At 36.8% G+C, this 19683-nt stretch overlaps 3 protein-coding genes across 5 annotated transcripts; 1 reads left to right on the top strand and 2 right to left on the bottom strand.

Annotated features, from left to right (window-relative positions):
- The first annotated feature begins 493 nt into the window (after window positions 1-493).
- Window positions 494-1573, top strand: LOC104700356 (protein LIGHT-DEPENDENT SHORT HYPOCOTYLS 3). The gene has a single exon (XM_010415872.3). The coding sequence runs from the start codon at window positions 707-709 to the stop codon at window positions 1364-1366; it is 660 nt and encodes a 219-aa protein (XP_010414174.2). The 5' UTR covers window positions 494-706; the 3' UTR covers window positions 1367-1573.
- Window positions 1574-5175: 3602 nt separating this feature from the next.
- Window positions 5176-8764, bottom strand: LOC104700355 (cysteine--tRNA ligase, chloroplastic/mitochondrial). 3 transcript variants are annotated; one of them, XM_087459148.1, is made up of 9 exons: window positions 8188-8764; window positions 8034-8101; window positions 7017-7178; window positions 6755-6925; window positions 6387-6668; window positions 6195-6320; window positions 5843-6046; window positions 5663-5764; window positions 5176-5559 (listed from the first exon to the last, which is right to left on the bottom strand). In XM_087459148.1, exons 3-9 carry the CDS (start codon window positions 7098-7100, stop codon window positions 5326-5328), a joined length of 1203 nt encoding a protein of 400 aa, XP_087315274.1. In that variant the 5' UTR covers window positions 7101-7178; window positions 8034-8101; window positions 8188-8764; the 3' UTR covers window positions 5176-5325. The 3 variants fall into 3 exon arrangements, with proteins under 3 accessions (XP_087315274.1, XP_087315273.1, XP_010414172.2); XM_087459147.1 differs by having other exon boundaries at window positions 8034-8097; window positions 8188-8661; XM_010415870.3 differs by lacking the exon at window positions 8034-8101 and having other exon boundaries at window positions 8188-8600.
- A 1649-nt stretch (window positions 8765-10413) lies between these two features.
- LOC104700353 (transcription factor MYB14-like) lies at window positions 10414-11991 on the bottom strand. The gene is made up of 3 exons (XM_010415869.3): window positions 11685-11991; window positions 11451-11580; window positions 10414-11000 (listed from the first exon to the last, which is right to left on the bottom strand). Exons 1-3 carry the CDS (start codon window positions 11815-11817, stop codon window positions 10502-10504), a joined length of 762 nt encoding a protein of 253 aa, XP_010414171.2. The 5' UTR covers window positions 11818-11991; the 3' UTR covers window positions 10414-10501.
- Between the last annotated feature and the right edge of the window lie 7692 nt (window positions 11992-19683).

Genomic DNA, 19683 nt, shown 5'->3' with positions numbered 1-19683 from the left:
GCGAGAGAAGAAGTAGAAGACTAAAGGAGACATCCAAGCTTACAAGTCTTTATCAAATAATGAAGCCAAATATAAACACTATACGTTCGTTTATTTTTTTTCTAAAAGCTACAACCATTTTCTCTTTTATTTACCAAGTGATGAGAGTATTTAAGATATAAAATATAGCCACTAAAACGAACATAACATCCCAGTAGAGTTCAAGGATCCTTCTTCAGTTCTAGTTGTTCTATTTATAGTCCAGTATTATTTATGAGTCAAGTTATGAAGTTGTTAGAAAGACTTTTCATAAATGTTCGTTTAGTATTGTCCCAAAAGGCTATATAGTTAATCGACATTAATTTCAAAATATTACGTTAAAAACACCAAACCCGGTATTGATATCAAATGGGGACAAAACAAACAATGGATACAAAAGAGTAAAGATATGAAAACTATAGTCCACTTATCTCGAGTAATATAAAAATAACAAAACAATAGAAAGAAAAAAAAAACCCGAAAAAGTTTATTATTTTCTCTAATTATAATAATATATATTCTCAATTTGCCCAAAAATAGAAAATAATATTCTCAATAACGCAAAATATATATCTGCACAAAGTAACCTTATACCTCCCAACCGCACAAACACAATTTGTGCTGCTCCATATCCACCAAGAAGATCAAGAATCAAGAACTAATCAACATCGATCGATCTGTTAAAAAAATGGATATGATTCCTCAATTGATGGAAGGCTCTTCAGCTTACGGAGGTGTCACAGACCTCAGCATCATCACAAACAACTCCTCCTCCGTCACCGGAGCCGCCGCAGCTGAAGCAACGCAACCACCGTCTTCCTCTTCCTCACCCTCGGCTAACTCAAGCCGTTACGAGAACCAGAAGAGGAGAGACTGGAACACGTTCGGACAGTACTTAAGGAACCATCGGCCACCGCTTTCGCTTTCCCGATGCAGTGGAGCTCACGTGCTCGAGTTCCTCCGTTACTTGGACCAGTTCGGTAAGACAAAAGTCCACACCAACGTTTGTCACTTTTACGGCCATCCAAATCCTCCGGCACCGTGTCCTTGTCCTCTCCGACAAGCTTGGGGAAGTCTCGACGCACTCATCGGTCGTCTTCGAGCTGCCTTTGAAGAGAACGGAGGTAAGCCTGAGACGAATCCTTTTGGAGCTCGTGCCGTTAGGCTTTACCTAAGGGAAGTTAGAGATATGCAGAGCAAAGCCAGAGGTGTTAGCTATGAGAAGAAGAAGCGTAAGCGTCCTCTTCCTCAGTCGTCTGCTTCGTCTTCTTCCGCCGTAGCTAGCCACCAGCAATTTCAAATGCTATCGGGTACTAGTTCTACTACTCAATTAAAGTTTGAGAAGTAATTACTTATAATAATATAAGAGAAATGGAGTATTTTATGTAATCTGAAATGTGAATTCGTCTCTTTGTTATATGTTGGTTTTAATTTTAGGTTATGTGTTCAGTTGTAGAAGAACTTAAGGGTTCTTTTGTTACTTGTGTATGTTGGGGGAAGGAAGGTAGGGTTTTCAGTTTTTATTTATATCTAATAAAAGAGAAATTCACATGTATTTATGTGTATATATATATATATATGAATATGTATCATAACTATCATCGTTATATTGGTCTTCTTCTTTTTCTAAAACAGAGAGGTCTTAGGTTTACTTTAAAATCGTTTTATGGAGTATGATGATACTACAAGTCTAGAATGGTATTATTGATTTTCTTCTTTTGATGCAAAGCAGTGGTCGTTTTCTAAAAGTGACAGTGAACTAACAGTGGTCTTATAGTAGTTGACAGTGATTGCACTATCTATTTAAAATTCATGAAATTTTCTCCATGTTCAAATTCCCCTCAAAAATTTTATTTACTGAACTCGTTCCCACGCACTCACTAATATTCACATGCATATATACGTGGCGTGCTTCAGTAAATATATACGCTGTCGTAATTAATTTTGTTTCATCTCCAAACTTATTTTGTTGTTCATGTTTAAGTAGGTTTCATAGGTTTACTAGTGAGTGATATGTTCTCTTAAAGCAACATTATAACTGTTGTTGAAAGGAAACAAAAAAAAAATCCTTAAAAATTCCCACATTGATGTTTCTTAGTACATACTTTTTCCTCAAGACGAACATTGTGCATGTTTGCTTTTGCATAAACCCTAGATTTTGTGGATATGGTAATTGATACTGTTGTATTTTAAATTTAATTATGGTAATTCGATGCTGTGATTTAGCCACTAAGTATGTAATAACTACGGATGTCAGAAAAAAAGAAGAAGTATGTAATAACTACGGTTCTTACTTCTTACTAACATATGATATACCATTGTCAAGGTCAACCAACAAGAGGAAAAACTAATTGATGTTCTGATTTTACGTGATGTTTATAAGAGTGACGTACTTATACTGTTGCAAAATACTATATTATACATAATAGTCATATACATGACATTCTTACAGTTAGATTGCATTCTTAATTTCTTAAAGTGATCTATACTTAGTAGTTAATACTTAATACTACTATCATCATTGTTTAAGACATCTTAATATTATTAACAAAACAAAAAAATGGTTAACAGCGCAACTGATTATAGGGTTTACTTCCCTAATACAGAAAATTGCCTCATGATTGCTAGTTGCATGCAATTCTGAAACATAAAGATGCAATCTCTAGTTGTTGCAGAAAGGATGACAACTTCTTCTAATAGCAGTGCAGCATCATTTTATTTAGTTAATTAATTGTAATCTTAAGAATAACGGAATTATATAATAACAAAATGATTCCATATATGATATATCTAGCAAATTACATTAAGAAATAGCTTTTCAATTTTTCTTTTTATTTATGTTATTCTAGTGACGATACATAGAATATGTTTTCGAAGTCAAATGACTATGTAGGCTTAATGATTTTGTTCCTCCATTATGCATATTGCCAGGTTCTCAATTAAACTGACACAGATAAATAAGGTCCACAAATCATATATTGTGATACATGCTTGTTCATGTACTCGCCAGCTTTAGTTTCTGGAAGGAATTTTTTCCTTGCCAGCTCTTTGTAATTCACCTTGAAAAATATTATGAATAAAATCCTATTGATGAAAAAAAAATAAAGTGATACATACTTGTAAATTGTGAAAATACTAAATCCTTTAAAAATTGTAGTTATGGTTGCTAGCTACAGTAAATTATATAGGTAGAGAGAGATTAAAGAGAGAGAAACATATCAGTTTTGTTGTTACTAAATATTTTTGCTGGTTCATTTTTGTGATGGGTATCTGATTTTTTTTTGTGGGTCATTTTCATAAAATAAGTTAAATTATTTGATAATTAAATGAAAAAAAAAACTGAAAATGACAACTACAACTTGAAAAAGTTTTGATTGAACACATTTTTAATTAATAAGTTATATAAGTTTTAATCAATATAAAAGTTTAGATAGCGTCACACAACACTTATGTCCAGCGGATGAAACAATCTTTGTCAAATTTGATAATCAAACAACGTATGTTATAGCATTTTTATAGTACCTTAAACCATATATGTAATACTTTTGGTACCTTGATATCCTCATTTGTGTACAGAGATGAAATATTAAAATCTCTTTATAAAATGAAATAAAATAAAATAATACTTATTTTGGTACATTGTGTAGTGTTGCATCATTCATGAGTGTGTTAGAGGTAGAGCCAGAGTTCTGTCTCTCACTTGTCTTGTCTCTATAAGTTGTTCCTCGCAGAGCACTCGAAGACCCCAACCCTTCAACTTTTATTGATTCTTGTCCATTTCTGAGTTTACACATATTGTAAAATTCAGTTGAAATGATAAAGCAATTCTATAATTCTACATTTCGATTCGCCTTTACGTTTTGAAACCCACGGATTCATGAATCATTCAATGAAAAGGACTTGAGTAGCTTATCTCTTATATACGAAATTATATCTGTTATATATTTCAATTATACTTTTCTATGTGAAAATCCCCACTTTTTCAAATTAAGTTTCATCTTTCAACTTTTCATATTAAAAAATGTAGACACATTCTGCCCATTGTTTAATAATATATAATTAAGATGTCAATAATTACATATAAAGCTACCTCCAAATATGAAAATTTCTTTCTCACCTAATCAGTTTTCTCTTGGGGTCAGTATTCCCTTTTGATCCGACCGACAATGCTATCGAAATTTTGACAGTCTATAAAAGGTTTCTACTTTGAGCTAGAACAATGTTCTTGCACATATTTTTATGCATGACGTCAAAAAAAAATAGTCTGAGTTTGTAATATACCTTTTTCAAATAAAAAGAAAACTTTGTTCCAATTACGTAGGGCACTAATATTGTGGATGTAATGTGTTCGACAAGTACTCCATCCATCACTAACAAAGTATAAACTTCAAGACAACTCATTTTACGAGAATTTTCTACAACAATAATACTCAATTATGAGAATATAAGTGGGCATTAGCCATTAAGACCTTGGCCTTTCGACTTAGATATGGTAATTATGGCCTTTCCATATATGGTTAGAACACAAGAAGGACCTTTCAAGAATCAACATCCACTTATTATTCAGATTACGTAAGTTCCATCATAATTTTATTCACATTTTTGGATTGATACGAATAACTCATTTAAAAGAAAGAAATAAAATTGAGGCGACAATCGACATTGAAACGAGAGGGTCCCCGAATTTTCCACATGATTCTCTTGTTTCATCATTACCCACCCAAAACCAATATTTAGTGAAACCCTTGTGAGACTCCACCACATATGCATTACTCCAAATCCAAACTTAACATTTCTTGCTTCTTCTTTAAGTTAAATAAACAAAAAAACAATATATATATATATATATATATATATATATTTTCAGAAAGTAAGAAATTGGAAAAACAAATATATATAACCTAACTAAACTGGAATTAAATGAACCAAAACGGATCTTAGTTCGGTTCAACTTGATTCAATTTTTTTCCTGAAGTAAATGTATGGAAAAGAGTATGGGGGACGACAAAAAAAAAAAAAAAAAAAAGAGTATGGGTTTGTGTGTATATATGTTTTTAAACAACTCTAAAATGTAAGATTAATAAGCTTTTTGATCAACTTCCTATGATTATTGAGCGTATCCGTTATATAACAAGTAGCTGAACGTGAGCAAAAAAATGAATAAAACAAGACTCCAATGTTACTCTTTAGTGTTGAGTCGAAATCAACAAGAATGATACAAAAATATTATGAACCACTAAAAAAGAATAGAAATTATAGTATAAGTTGCGAAAAAAAGAGAGACTAATATAGTATAAGTTATGAAGCTCAAGGTGTAGTTACAGGTTCTTGAAGGGCAAGAGGAATGGCTGGTCTCAAAGTTGTTCCCTCAGGACTATCCATCAAAGCTATCCCAACAGATGCCAAATCTTTCCTAATTGCATCAGATCTTTCATATTCTTTATTCTTTCTCGCGTCTGTTCTCTCTTGCACTCTCTGCAACACATCTTCCTCTTCAAGTCCAGCTCGCTTTAGCGCCTTCTCTTTTAGCTGAACAAGAACCTGGAGATTGGAGGAAACAGAACAGTTAAAAAACACTAGAGAGTAACATTGTGGGCATAATCTCTGCCGCAACATCATTACTCTGATATAATGGAAGCTGTACCTCTGAGTAACTTGTGGGCATTATCCCTAAGATAGTAAGAACATCTCTGATTGTTGTCTCTAGAGCCTTAAGTGACTCTTCTCTTCTTGCTTGCTTTTTCCCCTGTAATCAGCATATGATCAACTATATCATTAACCAATTTTTGAAACATATAAACGTAAGAGCAGACGTTATACATACCTTTCGGGTGTGAATGAGATCGTTGATAGTTTTCAATGGTTCTGACATTGCTGCCAGAGTTACAGGTGTAAGGAGATCATCAGACATCGAGGCAATAAACTCACTACGGAATGTGTTGATGATTGTCAAAGTGTCTGAAGGAACAGAATCATTGTCAAACGCCAAATCTTTCTCGCCTAAAACGCTTTCACAGTCGTCTAACGTCTGTCAATAAGCAAATGAGAATCATCTTCAAAGGATTGTAGTGAAGAAGAACATAATGTTATGCCCCAACGTAAAGCACCTTAGGCTTAAAAAACAAGAGAAGTACTCCACAAATGCAACTTTCTAACTGACAAGAAACAAGGTTTACCTGATAAATATAGAAAATGCGCTCCGAAGCACTTTCGAGGAGGAAATCAGAGTAATTGATAGGAGATCGATAGTGAGTTCCCATTAGAAAAAGTCTCAGAGCAAGAGGATGATAAAGGTCTATAACCTGAACACGAAATAAACATATAAATGTTTGATATAAAAGGAAAATAGCAAAACTAAAAATGTTTACCTGTCTGATTGTGAAGAAGTTCCCCAAGGATTTAGACATCTTCTCGGAGTCAACAGTAACAAAACCATTATGGATCCAGTAGCTGATGTTGCTGCTATCACAAGCAGCACAACTCTGAGCAATTTCATTTTCATGGTGAGGGAACACAAGATCCATTCCGCCACCATGTATGTCAAAACTATAACCGAGATAAGCGGCACTCATCGCACTGCATTCTATGTGCCAACCGGGCCTCCCTCTTCCCCACGGACTCTCCCAAAAGGGCTCCCCTTCTTTTGCAGCCTGCCAAAAATTTGAAACTCTTCTAGGACTTAAATGAGAAAGCCAGTATATAAAATGTAGCGCTAAAACGAAATTAAAATGCATACTTTCCACAGAGCAAAATCTGCTGGATGTTTCTTCCTCGTGTCAACTGCGACTCTCTCGCCTGCACGGTTATCTTCTAATTTTCGTCCAGACAGTTTTCCATATGTTGGAAGTTCGTCGACTGAGAAGTAAATATCTCCATCAACTTTGTAGGCATAGCCATTGTCAAGAATCTGAAATGGAAAACATCGCATATGAATATATATATATATCTTTAGCCATTTTTAGCAACATGAGGACAAAGTGAAGTACTTAAGTTCAAACCTGCTTGATGAGGTCGATGATTTGAGGTATATGATCTGAGACTCGTGGTTGGACAGAAGGATCTAGACACTGAAGCTGTTCCATATCTCGATTAAATTCCTCACAGAAACGTCTGCTCAAACTGATTGGATCTTCCCCTAATTCATTCGCTCGGGCAATTATCTACAAAAATTTAAAATTTGATGAGTCAGTTGGGAATCTAGCTGCAGGCAGCTTCAACAAGACAAATTGAAAGTCTACATAACAGAATCTAGTCAGAGACAGATTAAGAAAACAGAAAAGATTAGTGAAATCCTTGTAGCATAATACAGGGACGGAAAATGTCTAACTAGTTCTATGCTTCGAGCTGAATACACTAATTGTCTCTGTAAAGGTTATTCAAAGTTTGTGACACAACAGCAGGCAGATGAACGTAGCAATCAAACAGGCATATGAAAAGGGCAGACACAGACAGAAAGGATAAAACTAAAGTGAACTCTTCCCTGACAAAGACAAATACTGATCTTTTCCAATTTTGTATATTATAGGAACACATCCCCACCACCCTCAAAACCAATAATATCAGCTAGCTTTATAAGTCGAAAAAGTTCACATGTAGCCTCTCACAAGTAAGTGAGATGGACTAACAGTATTAAAGACGCTGACAATATCATACAGCTCCAAATTTCTCAACTGCTCAATCAATTCTTCTGGCCATTAGGATGATCATGTTTCCCGAGGAACAGAATTGTAGCCACAAAGAAACGAAATAACTTAAATGCAGTAACAGACATTGGCCACTTATCCTATTAATCAAACGGTGCCACAAAACTCAATCTTAAGAAGTTCTCACTAACAAAACTCTCATGAAGGAACTCCAGAAGCTGTCTCTAAACATCTAAACAGAGCTTAAGTTGTATAAGAGGTTCTCACTAAAACTCCCCTGAAGGATGATAGCTTTCTCTAAACTACTAAAACAGAACTAAGTTGCTCATGACTTAAACCAAGAAGCAGCTCCTTTGACAGAAAAGATCTCACCTTGTCATCCACATCCGTGAAATTTCGAACATAAGACACTTCATATCCTAGATGCTTAAGGTACCTGCCTAATTCCCAATCAAAATTCCAAAAAAAAATCAAAACTTTCCCATCACCCAATAAAACTAAACGCTTCTTTTATCCAAGTCAATACCTCAAGAGAACATCGAACGTGACGTAGACTCGTGCGTGCCCAATGTGGCTGAGATCATAAGCTGTAACACCGCAAACGTACATTCCAACTTTACCATCGACCTTGGGCTTGAACAGCTCCTTCTTCCTACTCATCGTGTTGTGCAGCCACAGCTCCTTTCCTTCTGGAATCGAATCTCCACCGTCCGTTAGTGATGACAGAGTCGTGAAACATCGACGGGCTTGAGTTTCCTTTTCCGGTTTAAAGAGAGATTGACTTCTGAACTGAGACTTGGGAAGAGAAGAGAAGCGTATCGGAGTAAAGGGTCTACATGATTTGAAGAGATTAAGAATAGAAGAAGCCATTTGTGTTGTGGAACGCTAAAGCTCCTCCTCCCCCAAGGAGATGAAGCAATCGGATTAGATAAAGACGGCGAGGGATAGCTAAAACCTCTGATGAACTAATAACGGTTTTCGTAAACCGATTTTATATTCCGGTTCGGTTCAATCAAGACTTGGACTTGGAGACATTGAAGCGTTTCAAATGAGACTTTTATCATCTTTGGACAAGTAGTGATAGTCTTGGATGGATCAGGATTAATCCTATATATATAATTTAGGTTAAATTTAAAGAACAACGGAAAACTAAATGTTGTTTTTGGACATGGTGTAATTTAATGTTGTTTGAACCTAAACCAATCACAAAATTTTAGGTTAAACTTCTCAACAATATAAGAAGGATCAGTGATCAGCCTGGTCTAAAATCCCTCTAAACCAAACCATGTAACGGTTTGTATGAACCGATTTTTGAGGTTTGTGTTCGTTTTAGTTCAAACAACATTAAATTACACAACGTCCAAAAACAATAAACAACATTAAATTACACAACGTCCAAAAACAACATTTAGTTTTCGTTGTTCATGAAAGTTTATAGAGAACTCATAATGTCTAGCTTAGTAGCTTGTTGAATACTCTATAGTATTAGTTATGACGTATGCATCCACAACGACAAAAATCACAATATTATCTTGATTTTAAACGTGAAAAATTGGCGACTAGTATTAAACAAAAAGATAATGTTTTAGTGATGATGAAGTAAGAATTTCTATTTAACTTCAAAGAAATTTTGTTGGTGTTATATTACGTATGCGTAATCGTAAATTATGATCGTTTAAACAACACACGTTTTTATCATTATCATTGATTAAATCGTATACTCTCAATTCAATGGTATGAAGTAGGACCGGAATGGTATTATTGATGTTTTCGTAGGAACCATCCATACATTTTAAGGTCTACGAAACATATATATTTTTCATCTAATATCTGTTTTAAAAGTCTTTAACAAAAAATCTTAAAAATAAAAGAATTACAATTAATATTTTTGAAAGTATATAAAACCAAAAATAATATATTATATCACTAATTCTAATAGAAAAATTATCTATTAAATTACTAATTTCAATATGAAAATATGTGCAGTTAGTAAGTAAAATATTTGCAATTTAATTGCAATTATTATTTATTATTATTATATAGTCAAAAGAAATTTATATAGAAAAATGATTATATTAAAGTATGAAAAGGTTTAATGTGTTAAAATTAGTGATTAACATATAAGATAATCAAAATACGAAATTAATGTAAGTTTCTAAACATTCATAATCCATCTCTAAATCTTATAATTAGTAAAATGTATTGGATTGTGATATATTTTGATCGTAGAAACACTAACAAAAATGTTTACTGCTTCTAAACAATATTTTATCGGTTTTAGCATATTTTGGGACAAAATAGATATTAGTATTGTCTAACACTCCTAATCAGTCTCTAACTCTTATAATTAGTTAAATGCATTGGACTCTGACGCATTTTGACCCTCAGATCCCAAAAACAAACCAGGGAGGTGGAAAGTTAATTGTGATGAATGAAAAGTATGTGGCTGATGATAACGGAAATCTTGATGAGTTTGCGGTCAAAACAGAGCCATATGCAGAAACAGAGAACTCTCAGCTGCCACGTATCTACCGTAGGCATCTCACTTTGAAAACGCTAATGGTATTAAAGAGCGATGTTGATTCTGAACTTGAGAAAGATTTGATTTCATCTTTGTTCAAATGGGAAGATTATTTGCTAGTATTTTATAAAGAAATGTCTACTGATTTTTTTTATTTATTTAAAGAAACGTTTTAAAAGATTCTTATAATTTACATGCAAACGCAAAAGACATGATGCAAAAGTTTACAAATTAGAGAAAAAAGGACTTTTAATTTATTCATTTGGATTACAAAAAGACTCTTTCAAAGTCTTAACGACAAAAACAGCACAAATTAAAATTAACACTCAGGTATGTCGGAAAATTCCTCAATTCTACGATTACTAGTGAAAAGCTCAAACCAAAACTCCATGTCATCATCATACAACTCCGAATTATTATAACTATTTCTCTTAATATTCCTATCTAGCAATACCTCCCAATCCTCCTCTAGCTTCTTCTCCTTATGATGATTCGAATTATCTACCGATACGAAGTCCGACCAAAAGCTCTCATCTACCAAGGCAGAAATATCCTCGTACGACATAATATGGTTGTTTGAAATATCAAACGTCGTAATGCTACTAGAAAACTGTTGCGGAGAGGTTGTCTCCACAATCATAGATTCTTTGTCTTCATCATGTGTGGTGGTCTGACTGGTCTCGTTAATTCCGTTAATGTCTTTGGTGTCTCCGCCATTGTTTTGTTTTTTGTTGACTCTCTTCTTCAAATGAGTGTGCCAAACATTTTTTATTTCATTGTCGGTTCGTCCCGGCAACTTTGCAGCAATCGCAGACCATCTAAAAATAATAAAAAACAAACAATACTAAAACACTTTAAGAAAGTGTATCACATATAATACAGTATAGATTTCATCAATTTGTTACTTTAATATAATATATATTGCTTTTTAGTTACAGCAGAAAACATGGGGATAGAAGAAAACAACAAAAACAAAAGCTAATACATGGCATATGTTTTGCATTGATCAAGGTGCAAATCTTTTCTAATAACATTAGTAAAGATCTTGTTTGTGTGTTTCTTAATATTAAATACTTTATTGAAACAAAATAATTAACTAGCCTAATTGGTATGAGTCTGAGGAAATCACGGGTAGGAATCTCCTCAATCCCACGGTGTTAAAATATTTTGCAAATTGTTTATAAAAAATCATTTTATTTTGCAAATTGTAAGAAAATTGTGGAACTGGTTTGATGATTAATTTTCTTGGAAAAAAAAGAGAGACAAACCTGTTGCCCAAGCTTTCATGCAGATTGATGATAGTTTCTTCTTCTTGAGGAGTGAAATTGCCACGTTTGATGTCAGGTCTCAGATAATTGATCCAACGAAGTCTGCAACTTTTCCCACATCTAAGTAAACCTAATTGACAGAATTCAAAATTGCTTATACATACTCTTTTTCAAAGATCAAAATTGCTTTTACATAACAAGAATTGTTTATATATGATGTAAAGTGAAAATTACCTGCGTGTTTAGGGAGAGCTCGCCAATTCGAATGACCATAAAGATGAACATAGTTAATCAAGATTTGATCTTCTTCAGGAGTCCACGGTCCTCTCTTCATCCCCATTTTCTCACAACATGGTGCTCTTCCCATTTCTTTCTCTCCGTTGCACCTCAAGAAAATAACACTAGAATAAAAAGAATTTGGTCTTCAGTTGAGTTAAATGATTAGAATTTAGGCCAAGTGTTGGGATGGGTATAGAGTTTTATATGAGCCAAAGAACCCAAATGCTTGAAGGAAGTATGCGATGTAGACGTTTAGCGTCTTATTATTATATTTATACACACACATAATATTATATAAACACAATCCAACCGTGGGACAACTCCAAGTTGAAAAATTTCTCATACTTTTGATCCACACAGTCCAAAGTAATTTTCAACTTTCTTTTCTTTTAATGTTTTTATAATGTATTTTGGTGACGATGATAAGTAACGACAGGAGGTTCTCCTGCTGTGGTCAAGACTGTAATGAGGTGTCGTTTTTTGGAAAGTTCACGGTAATTTTTGTTTTTTTACGATTAATCATGGTAATTCAGTGGAAAATATCTAAAAGAGAAATAATCTGAAGAAAAAGCTGATTTGTTATCGTTAGAGAGCTACCTGTCAAAGTTATTATTTACTCTTAGTATTTCATTGATATATCATGGTTTTTAAGTATTTTTAGCCATGCTATAAGTCTTATTTATAGTCTTTTTGGTATTTTTAAAGTCTTTTGAGTCTTTATAGGATTTACCATGAATGGGAGCATAATGGAGCTAAATAGGAGGGTTTGGAGCACAATCAAGCATTGATGCTAAGATGTGAAGCCGGGAGACGAGTTCAGGAGGATGCATCAACCGATGCAGCCATGGCATCGATCGACACAGTTCCTACAAGCCGATTCGGAAGTTTTCCTACAAGTTTTGAAGATTTACAGAAATTGCCCAAGCTTTCCTTATTTGCAATTAAGGCCCAAGACGTGTTTTACAGTATATATAGGATTTTTATGGTCATTGTTTAGACCTAAGCTTTATTTTTCCTGCAATTTTTGAGAGAGAAAATTTTGAGAGATTTTAGAGAGTTTTTGGAGAGAAGAATCAAGACTCCTTCCAGAGAAGATTCAGAACTCATTTTCTACTTCTTTTAATTTATTAATGCAATTTATTCATAATATGATTTGTGTTTCATTGATTATGTCTGAGTAGATCTGCTTGTTAGGTTTAGGGTTTCTCATTAGGGATTTCATGGATTGTTAGATTGATTAATTGTTTGGATTTATTATCTTTCTTATTCTTCACCATAGGTTGTTTTTAATGCTAGATCTTTGATTAGTCATCTAGATTTGAATCTTAGGATTATTGATTAATATGAGAATATAATTGATTTTCTTGACAAAAACCTTTGGTGAGCAAAATTACTTTTTGCAAAGAGATTTGAATTAGTGATTTTGTGAACTTATCTAAACTTGATTTTATTGCTGGTTTTTAATTTGAATTTTGCAAAGAGATTTGGATTTTCGGGTTTTAAAACTTAGATAATATTTGCAGTGAGAACTGATTTATTTTACAATTGTGTTTAGAGTTCAAGAACGGTACTTAATTATTGAATCCTGCTTACTTAATTAATTGATCTGATTTTCCATGATTTCCTGAGAATTTCCCTAGGCCTAGCGTTTTTAATTCCTGAATTTACAACACTTTTAAATTCTGTTTTTGCATTGCTTTTAAATTAATATTTTGGTTTAGCATAATTAAAAGATTATTAAATCTATTGTATGATCTAGAGTCCTTGTGGATATGATCCCTAAGTACTACAATTGATCTCTTAATTTGAGAGAGTAGTTCAGGATTAAATTTGAGCATTTTTTTTTGTCAAGCCCATAAATGGGGAATTTATATTAAACCAGAACCGAAAGTGGTACATTACAAACCAAATGGATAGCGGATTTAGCCAGTTCATCCGCTCGTCGATTGAGTTTTCGACTCACAAAAGAGAAAGAAATGTCATCAAACAAATCAGATAGTTCTAGGATATCATGGAGAATCCCGTAGAGCTCCTTCGATGGAGACTCTGAAGTGATGACTTTGATCAGCATCTGTGAATCGGAAGCCAGAGAAAGTTTTTTAAAGCCCAGATCTAGGGCATGTTGAAGAGCCAGAGAGATAGCAATCGCTTCAGCTAAGATCGGAGAGGCTACATTGGACGCTGATGATTGGCTTGGGATCTTCGACTATCGGGAGTGGTCAATAAGGACCCAGCTGAGGCCTGCCTCCTGGGAGTCAACTAACCACGCTGCATCTGTGAAACATGAAATGGTATATACTCCGTGAACTGCCGGTTGGGACTCGCTTCTGGGAACTACAGTTGTAGGGAGAATCGATTGAACCGCGATCCATTCCTTAGAACTAGTGACTGCTTGAGAGATAACATCTCGAGGTAAAGCTTGTTTCTGTTCGAAAAGCTTTTTATTTCGGGTAGTCCAAATGTTCCAGAGGATCCAGGGGGACAGGGGCTCCTGCCCAATGCCCACAGGGGGTAGATTGATTCCAACATTGACTAGCTTAAGTCCCATGTGTAGGTTGGTGATCTGGTTGGGGACGATTGGAACTTTAAGTTGTATTTGCTCCCACACCTGGGCGGCAAATGGGCAATGGAACAGAAGGTGGAGGATTGATTCTGTCTGTTGACAATGAGGACACACTGCCGAAGGGTTCACTCCTCGGGTTTTCAGGTTTTCACCTACTGGTTAGGCTTCATTTATAACTTTCCATAAGAAAAACTTGATCTTTGGGAGACATTTAAGGTTCCAGACCTCTTTGTACCAGTTAAAGGAGGATAAGGCTTGTCTATGGGTTGGAAAATCTTCATCTTTTCTGGAGGCAGCCAAATAACCTGATTTTGCCGTATAAGTTCCTGAATTGGTAAGCAGCCAAATATGACAATCTATTGCTCCTTTTGTACTTGGTCTGATAGCAAGAATTTCTTTTTCGTATACTGGTAACAGTAGCTTGATCTTCTCTTGGTCCCAGGTTGTTGAAAAGGGGTTGAGGAGACTACTAACTCGCATATCAGAAGAAGTCTCTGTTGGTGGTCCCATGGGGACAATTCTCTTCGAAAGAGAAATCCATGGTTCGTACCACAACAGAGTATCCACTCCAGTTCCAATGGATTTTCCAAGGTGAGGTTTCAAAAGGTCTCGGCCAAGACAGATGCCTCTCCAACCGTGAGAAGCTGAATTTGGTGTCGAGCAGTCCAGGAAGGTTGAGGAATGGCAATACTTCCCCATCAACACCCTTGCGAGTAGGCTGTCTGGTTTAGTCAGGATTCGCCAGCTAATCTTTGCGAGGAGGGCATCGTTAAAATTAGGTATGTCACGAAATCCTAAACCTCCATCACTCTTAGATTTTGTTAGCTTAGACCAAGCCACCCAGCTGATCTTCTTATTTTCTTCAGAGGAGTCCCACCAGAATCTTGTTAGAAGTTATTGGATGCGCTTAGCAAGAGATCCTGGGATTTTGAAGCAAGACATGGTACAAGTAGACATAGATGAGAGCACGGATTTTAACATTGTGGCTTTCCCCGCAGTGGATAGTGGTCTTGAAGCCCAACTTCGAGCTCTTTGTCGGATGCGATCAGTAATAAGGTTAAACATATCTTTATTTTTCTTTCCAAAAAACTTTGGGAGTCCCAAATATTTGCCTAATCCTCCTACCTTTTGGATCCCCAGGATTTGTTGGGTATTCTCCTTCACTACCTCTGGAGTTTTAGCAGCAAAGGTAATGGCCGACTTGGATTTATTTATCAGTTGTCCAGATGCTTGTTCGTACTTGTGAATGATACTCAGTGAAGTTTTACAGCTTTGTTGGTCTGATCTGCAGAAGAACATCATATCATCAGCAAAAAGGAGAAAATTGACTCGTGGACTTCCCAAAGCCACTAGAATACCAGGTAAAGTGCCCTCTATCTGAGCTTTGCGTAAAAGTCCGGAGAGAACTTCACTGCAGAGAATAAAGAGGTAAGGGGAGAGAGGATCCCCTTGTCGGATTCCTCTTGAGGGAGAAACTTGTCCTTGAGCAGATCCATTGAGAAGGAAAGAGTAGGAAACAGTTGAAACACACTGCATGATCCATCGGATCCATTTCTCATGAAAACCCATTCTTGTCATAACAGATCTAATAAAGTCCCGCTCCAGCCTATCATAGGCTTTGCTCATATCTGTTTTAACAGCCATGTAGCACCTTTCTTTTGCTCCCGAGGTTTTAAGGTAGTGCAGGCTTTCATGTGTAATCAATACATTATCAGTAATGGCACGTTGAGGTACGAAAGCTGACTGATCCTCAGATATTATTGTATGTAACACAGGTTGGAGCCGACGTGAAAGGAGCTTAGATATGATCTTATAAAAGACCGAGCAAAGGGCAATCGGTCTATAATCCACCATTGCTTTTGGACTTTGTATTTTCGGGATCAATCTTATATGTGTGTGGTTCACGCTTGTGATTGGAGCATCATTTGAAAAGAAAGCTTGCACCTCAGACACTACTTGAGTGCCAATGGTACTCCAATGGGACTGAAAGAAACCCGCGGAGAAGCCATTCGGACCAGGTGCCTTATCAGCATGGATTGCGAAACAGGCTTTTTTCACTTCTTCATAAGTTGGTATTTGTATTAACGCTTCATTTGTGACTGGTGAGATTCAGGGTTGGATAACTTTGTGGGTGAGAGAAGTGATCACCTGCCTGGGATGTGAAGAGTTTTGTGAAGTATTCGGAAATCACTGACAGGATCTTCTCTTCTTCATAGTGAGGTAGGCCATCATCGTCCTCTATTACAGAGAATTTATTCACTGTTGTTCTTCCTCTGGTAACCGCATGGAAAAAACCAGAGTTTTGATCACCAAGTGCAAGCCATAAGTTTCTACTCCTCTGTTTCCAAAAATTTTCCTCTGCTTTGTAGGCTTTCAGAAGAGAGAGATTGACACTGGAGATAGCAGAGGTTTCCGTCTCATGATCGGACATTAGATCATCCAGCTTTTGTCTAAGTTCCTCAATCACCTTCTGGCTATTTTGATGCTTCTGCTTTGTCCAGGTAATAATTTCACGACGACATCGGGTTATCTTCTCTTCAATTATTTCATATTGGTTATATTGCCAAGCAGCTTCGATTAGATCATGAATTTCATCATTTCCTTCTAATTTTCTGTCATACCTGAAAATTCCTTTTCTCTTCTTTTTTGTGAGGTCAAGACAGGTGAGAAGTGGTCGGTGGTCCAAACCCTCAAAGCGCAGATAGGTGTTGTAGCTAAATGGGCACATTTCTGCCCAGACACTATTAGACATAGCCCTGTCTAATCTGCAGTGAACTAGATGTTCATGTCTCATACCCCTCCAGGACATGAAATTTCCTGAATGGCGAAGATCATAGAGGTCGCATGAAGACATAAGGGAGCGGATGTCCACGAATGATCCTTCATGTCTCACCAGGCCACCTTGTTTTTCAGAAGCATCTATGTAATCATTGAAGTCCCCCGTAAGGAACCAAGGGTCCTCTCTCGTGGAACCTATCACAGTAAGTTGCTCCCAAAAGGTCTTTCTCTTCTGTCTGTCTGGTTCTCCATAGAGAAAGGTGGCATAAAACGTTTTTCCTGCAGATTTGACCTGTGTATCAATGAAGTTCGTGCAGGAGGACAGGATTGTTAACTCGACATCATTCTTCCAGTACAGAGCAAGGCCACCCCCTCCGGGACTGTGAGGAGGGACTAAGAAATGATATGGGAAACACATCCAGTGTAAGGTTTTTTCCACAAATTCGTCTGGATTTTTTGTTTCCATGAGCAATAGAATGTTTGGTGAGATAGAGGAGTGTATCTCACGAATACGCTGGCTTGTTATGGGATTCCCCAATCCACAACAATTCCAGCTCAGAAGCTTTAAGGAAGAGGATTTGGTGGATTGTGAAAATCCACCTTTTGCTTCACCATTGCCGGTATTAAAGTTCCATTGGGGGCTCCACCCTGATGATTTAAGTTCTTTTGGGATCCTTTTGCTTTTGGTGGTCTTTGGGCTGTTGAGTCTCCCGGAGTAGGCCTTTTTGAAGTAGAGCCCCGATGGTGAGTGGTTTTCTTTGGGGAACCATTAGCCAAATTTCTCTTCTGGCTCTTTGCTCCTAATAGCTTCAATGTTTGTTTGGGAGCAGGTTTGGCTAGAGGAGGTCTTCCTCTACCTTGCTTTGTAGAAGCTCCAGCTTCATCCGATGGAAGAGGGTTCAAGTCGCTTAACGAGGGCCTTACAAGATTCGAGATAGAAGGTTCTATGGTATTTGGAGCTTGATCAGGATTCGAGGAAGTGGAAGCTTGGATTATTCTGTCTGCAGTATCAGACATCAGGTTTCGTGCCTCACCTTGAATAACTCGTTGTTTCTTAGCTGCACTCTCGGTAGGATCAACACAATTTATGTATTGTACCGTTACTTCACGAAGTTCACTCATTACATGATCTTTTGAAGGTACAACACGAGTCGGGGTTTTCTCCAAGAGATCACGGGTTATACCACCAAAAGTTAGTCCTAGGGGAGGGGGTGTAACAGGATCCTGAGCCACTTGATCCCTCTCTAATGGAGGACGGCGTGGTCTTGAGGAATCTGATCTTTCAGCATGGGGTTCCCCCAATGATGGGGTCCTCTCTCTCCACTGGAGATTCTTCTTAGGTCGGCCAAAATAGTCTTGTGATTGATGGGATCGAGAGTAGAGATCTCGGCTAGATTCTCTCCCACGGTAGGGGTGGGTTCTTTCAGGGAACCTCCTATGAGCTTCGTTCTCCCTGTGTCTAGAGGATTGAGATATGGCAGGTTGTCGACCACTGATCTCTGACTGACCAGGCGTTTCTCTCGGAGCTCTGAAATTATCCCAAGGTGTGTAGTAATTCCTAGAGACTGATTTAGCCAGTGAGTTTTGAGTCTGAGGGTTTGGCAGGGGCTCTTCTTTTGCAGGTTGTAGGCCCGGGCAGTTCTTTCTCTCGTGAGTAAGGCGGTAGCAAAAGGAGCAATGGTTCTTTAGATTCTTATAATCAAGGGTTACCAGAGCCTCACTACCATCTGGGAACTCCACAATGGTATCCTTAATAATAGGTTTGAGTCCATCCACAAATACTCTTATTTTTGCAGTCTCATTGGTAATTTCCATTTCCTCCAGGTTGCCTATCTCCTCTCCAATGGTTTGGAGCATTTCCTCTTGCCAGTAATGCTTAGGAAGACCTTGAACTTCAATCCAGAAAGGTAAGATGGAGGGGTAAGTATCAGAGATAATAGGTTCCCACTTTTGGAGGATCACCATCCATTGGTCAAAATGGTAAGGTCTGTTTTTAAGAACTTTTTCCATATCCTCTTCGTACTCAAAGCTAAACTGGAAGCAGCCTCGACCAAGGTCAGATCCAGTTGCTCGGCCTTTCAGGTTCCAGCGGTTTTCAAGGAAAGGGAAGAGAGACCAGAGTTTTTGGGCAGATGGGTTGGTTAAACGCCCCATAAGGGTGAGAGCATTAGCTTCTATCAGGGCCGAGGTATCAAGTTCTGGAGCTCGAATTCTTCTTCGAGGTGGTGGAGCAAAGCCCGCATCGATCTCCTTTCCTTTCATGGAATAAGGAATTCTCTTTGACATGGTGTGAGAAAAGGCGGTTTTCACAAGGAGGAAAGCAGCCAACACAGTGAGGATACGGGAGAGGGTTGCAAGGGTTAACAAGTTTAAAAAGCTTTCTAGCAAGAATACACAGGTTGAAAAGGGTTACACAAGTTCAGTAAGAAAAGGGAGTGGATATCATACCGTATCAAGAGAGTTTCTTCAGAGGTTCAGCAGACGGGATGTGAGACACAGTCGAAAAATTGGATTCCGGTGAAGAAATGGCTCCGACGAACTTTTGGTACCCAGCGGATAAAGCCATGTACAGTTAAAAAACCGTTGTATGTTATTGTTTTTATTAGAAAAAAG

Source organism: Camelina sativa, chromosome 7, assembly GCF_030686135.1.
Source record: "Camelina sativa cultivar CO46 ecotype springtype chromosome 7, ASM3068613v1".
Classification (NCBI taxonomy): Eukaryota; Viridiplantae; Streptophyta; class Magnoliopsida; order Brassicales; family Brassicaceae; genus Camelina; species Camelina sativa.
This window is presented reverse-complemented; position numbering and strand designations above follow the sequence as displayed.

Coding starts and splice junctions, on each gene's coding strand:
- LOC104700356 (XM_010415872.3), top strand. CDS start 707: ATGGATATGATTCCTCAATTGATGGAAGGCTCTTCAGCTTACGGAGGT.
- LOC104700355 (XM_087459147.1), bottom strand. CDS start 8,531: ATGGCTTCTTCTATTCTTAATCTCTTCAAATCATGTAGACCCTTTACT. Junction 6,321..6,386: donor ACTTCTTCACAATCAGACAG/GTAAACATTTTT, acceptor TTTCGTGTTCAG/GTTATAGACCTTTATCATCC. Junction 6,047..6,194: donor GCATTTTCTATATTTATCAG/GTAAACCTTGTT, acceptor GCTTATTGACAG/ACGTTAGACGACTGTGAAAG.
- LOC104700353 (XM_010415869.3), bottom strand. CDS start 11,817: ATGGGAAGAGCACCATGTTGTGAGAAAATGGGGATGAAGAGAGGACCG. Junction 11,581..11,684: donor AGCTCTCCCTAAACACGCAG/GTAATTTTCACT, acceptor TCTGTCAATTAG/GTTTACTTAGATGTGGGAAA. Junction 11,001..11,450: donor CATGAAAGCTTGGGCAACAG/GTTTGTCTCTCT, acceptor TATTATTTTTAG/ATGGTCTGCGATTGCTGCAA.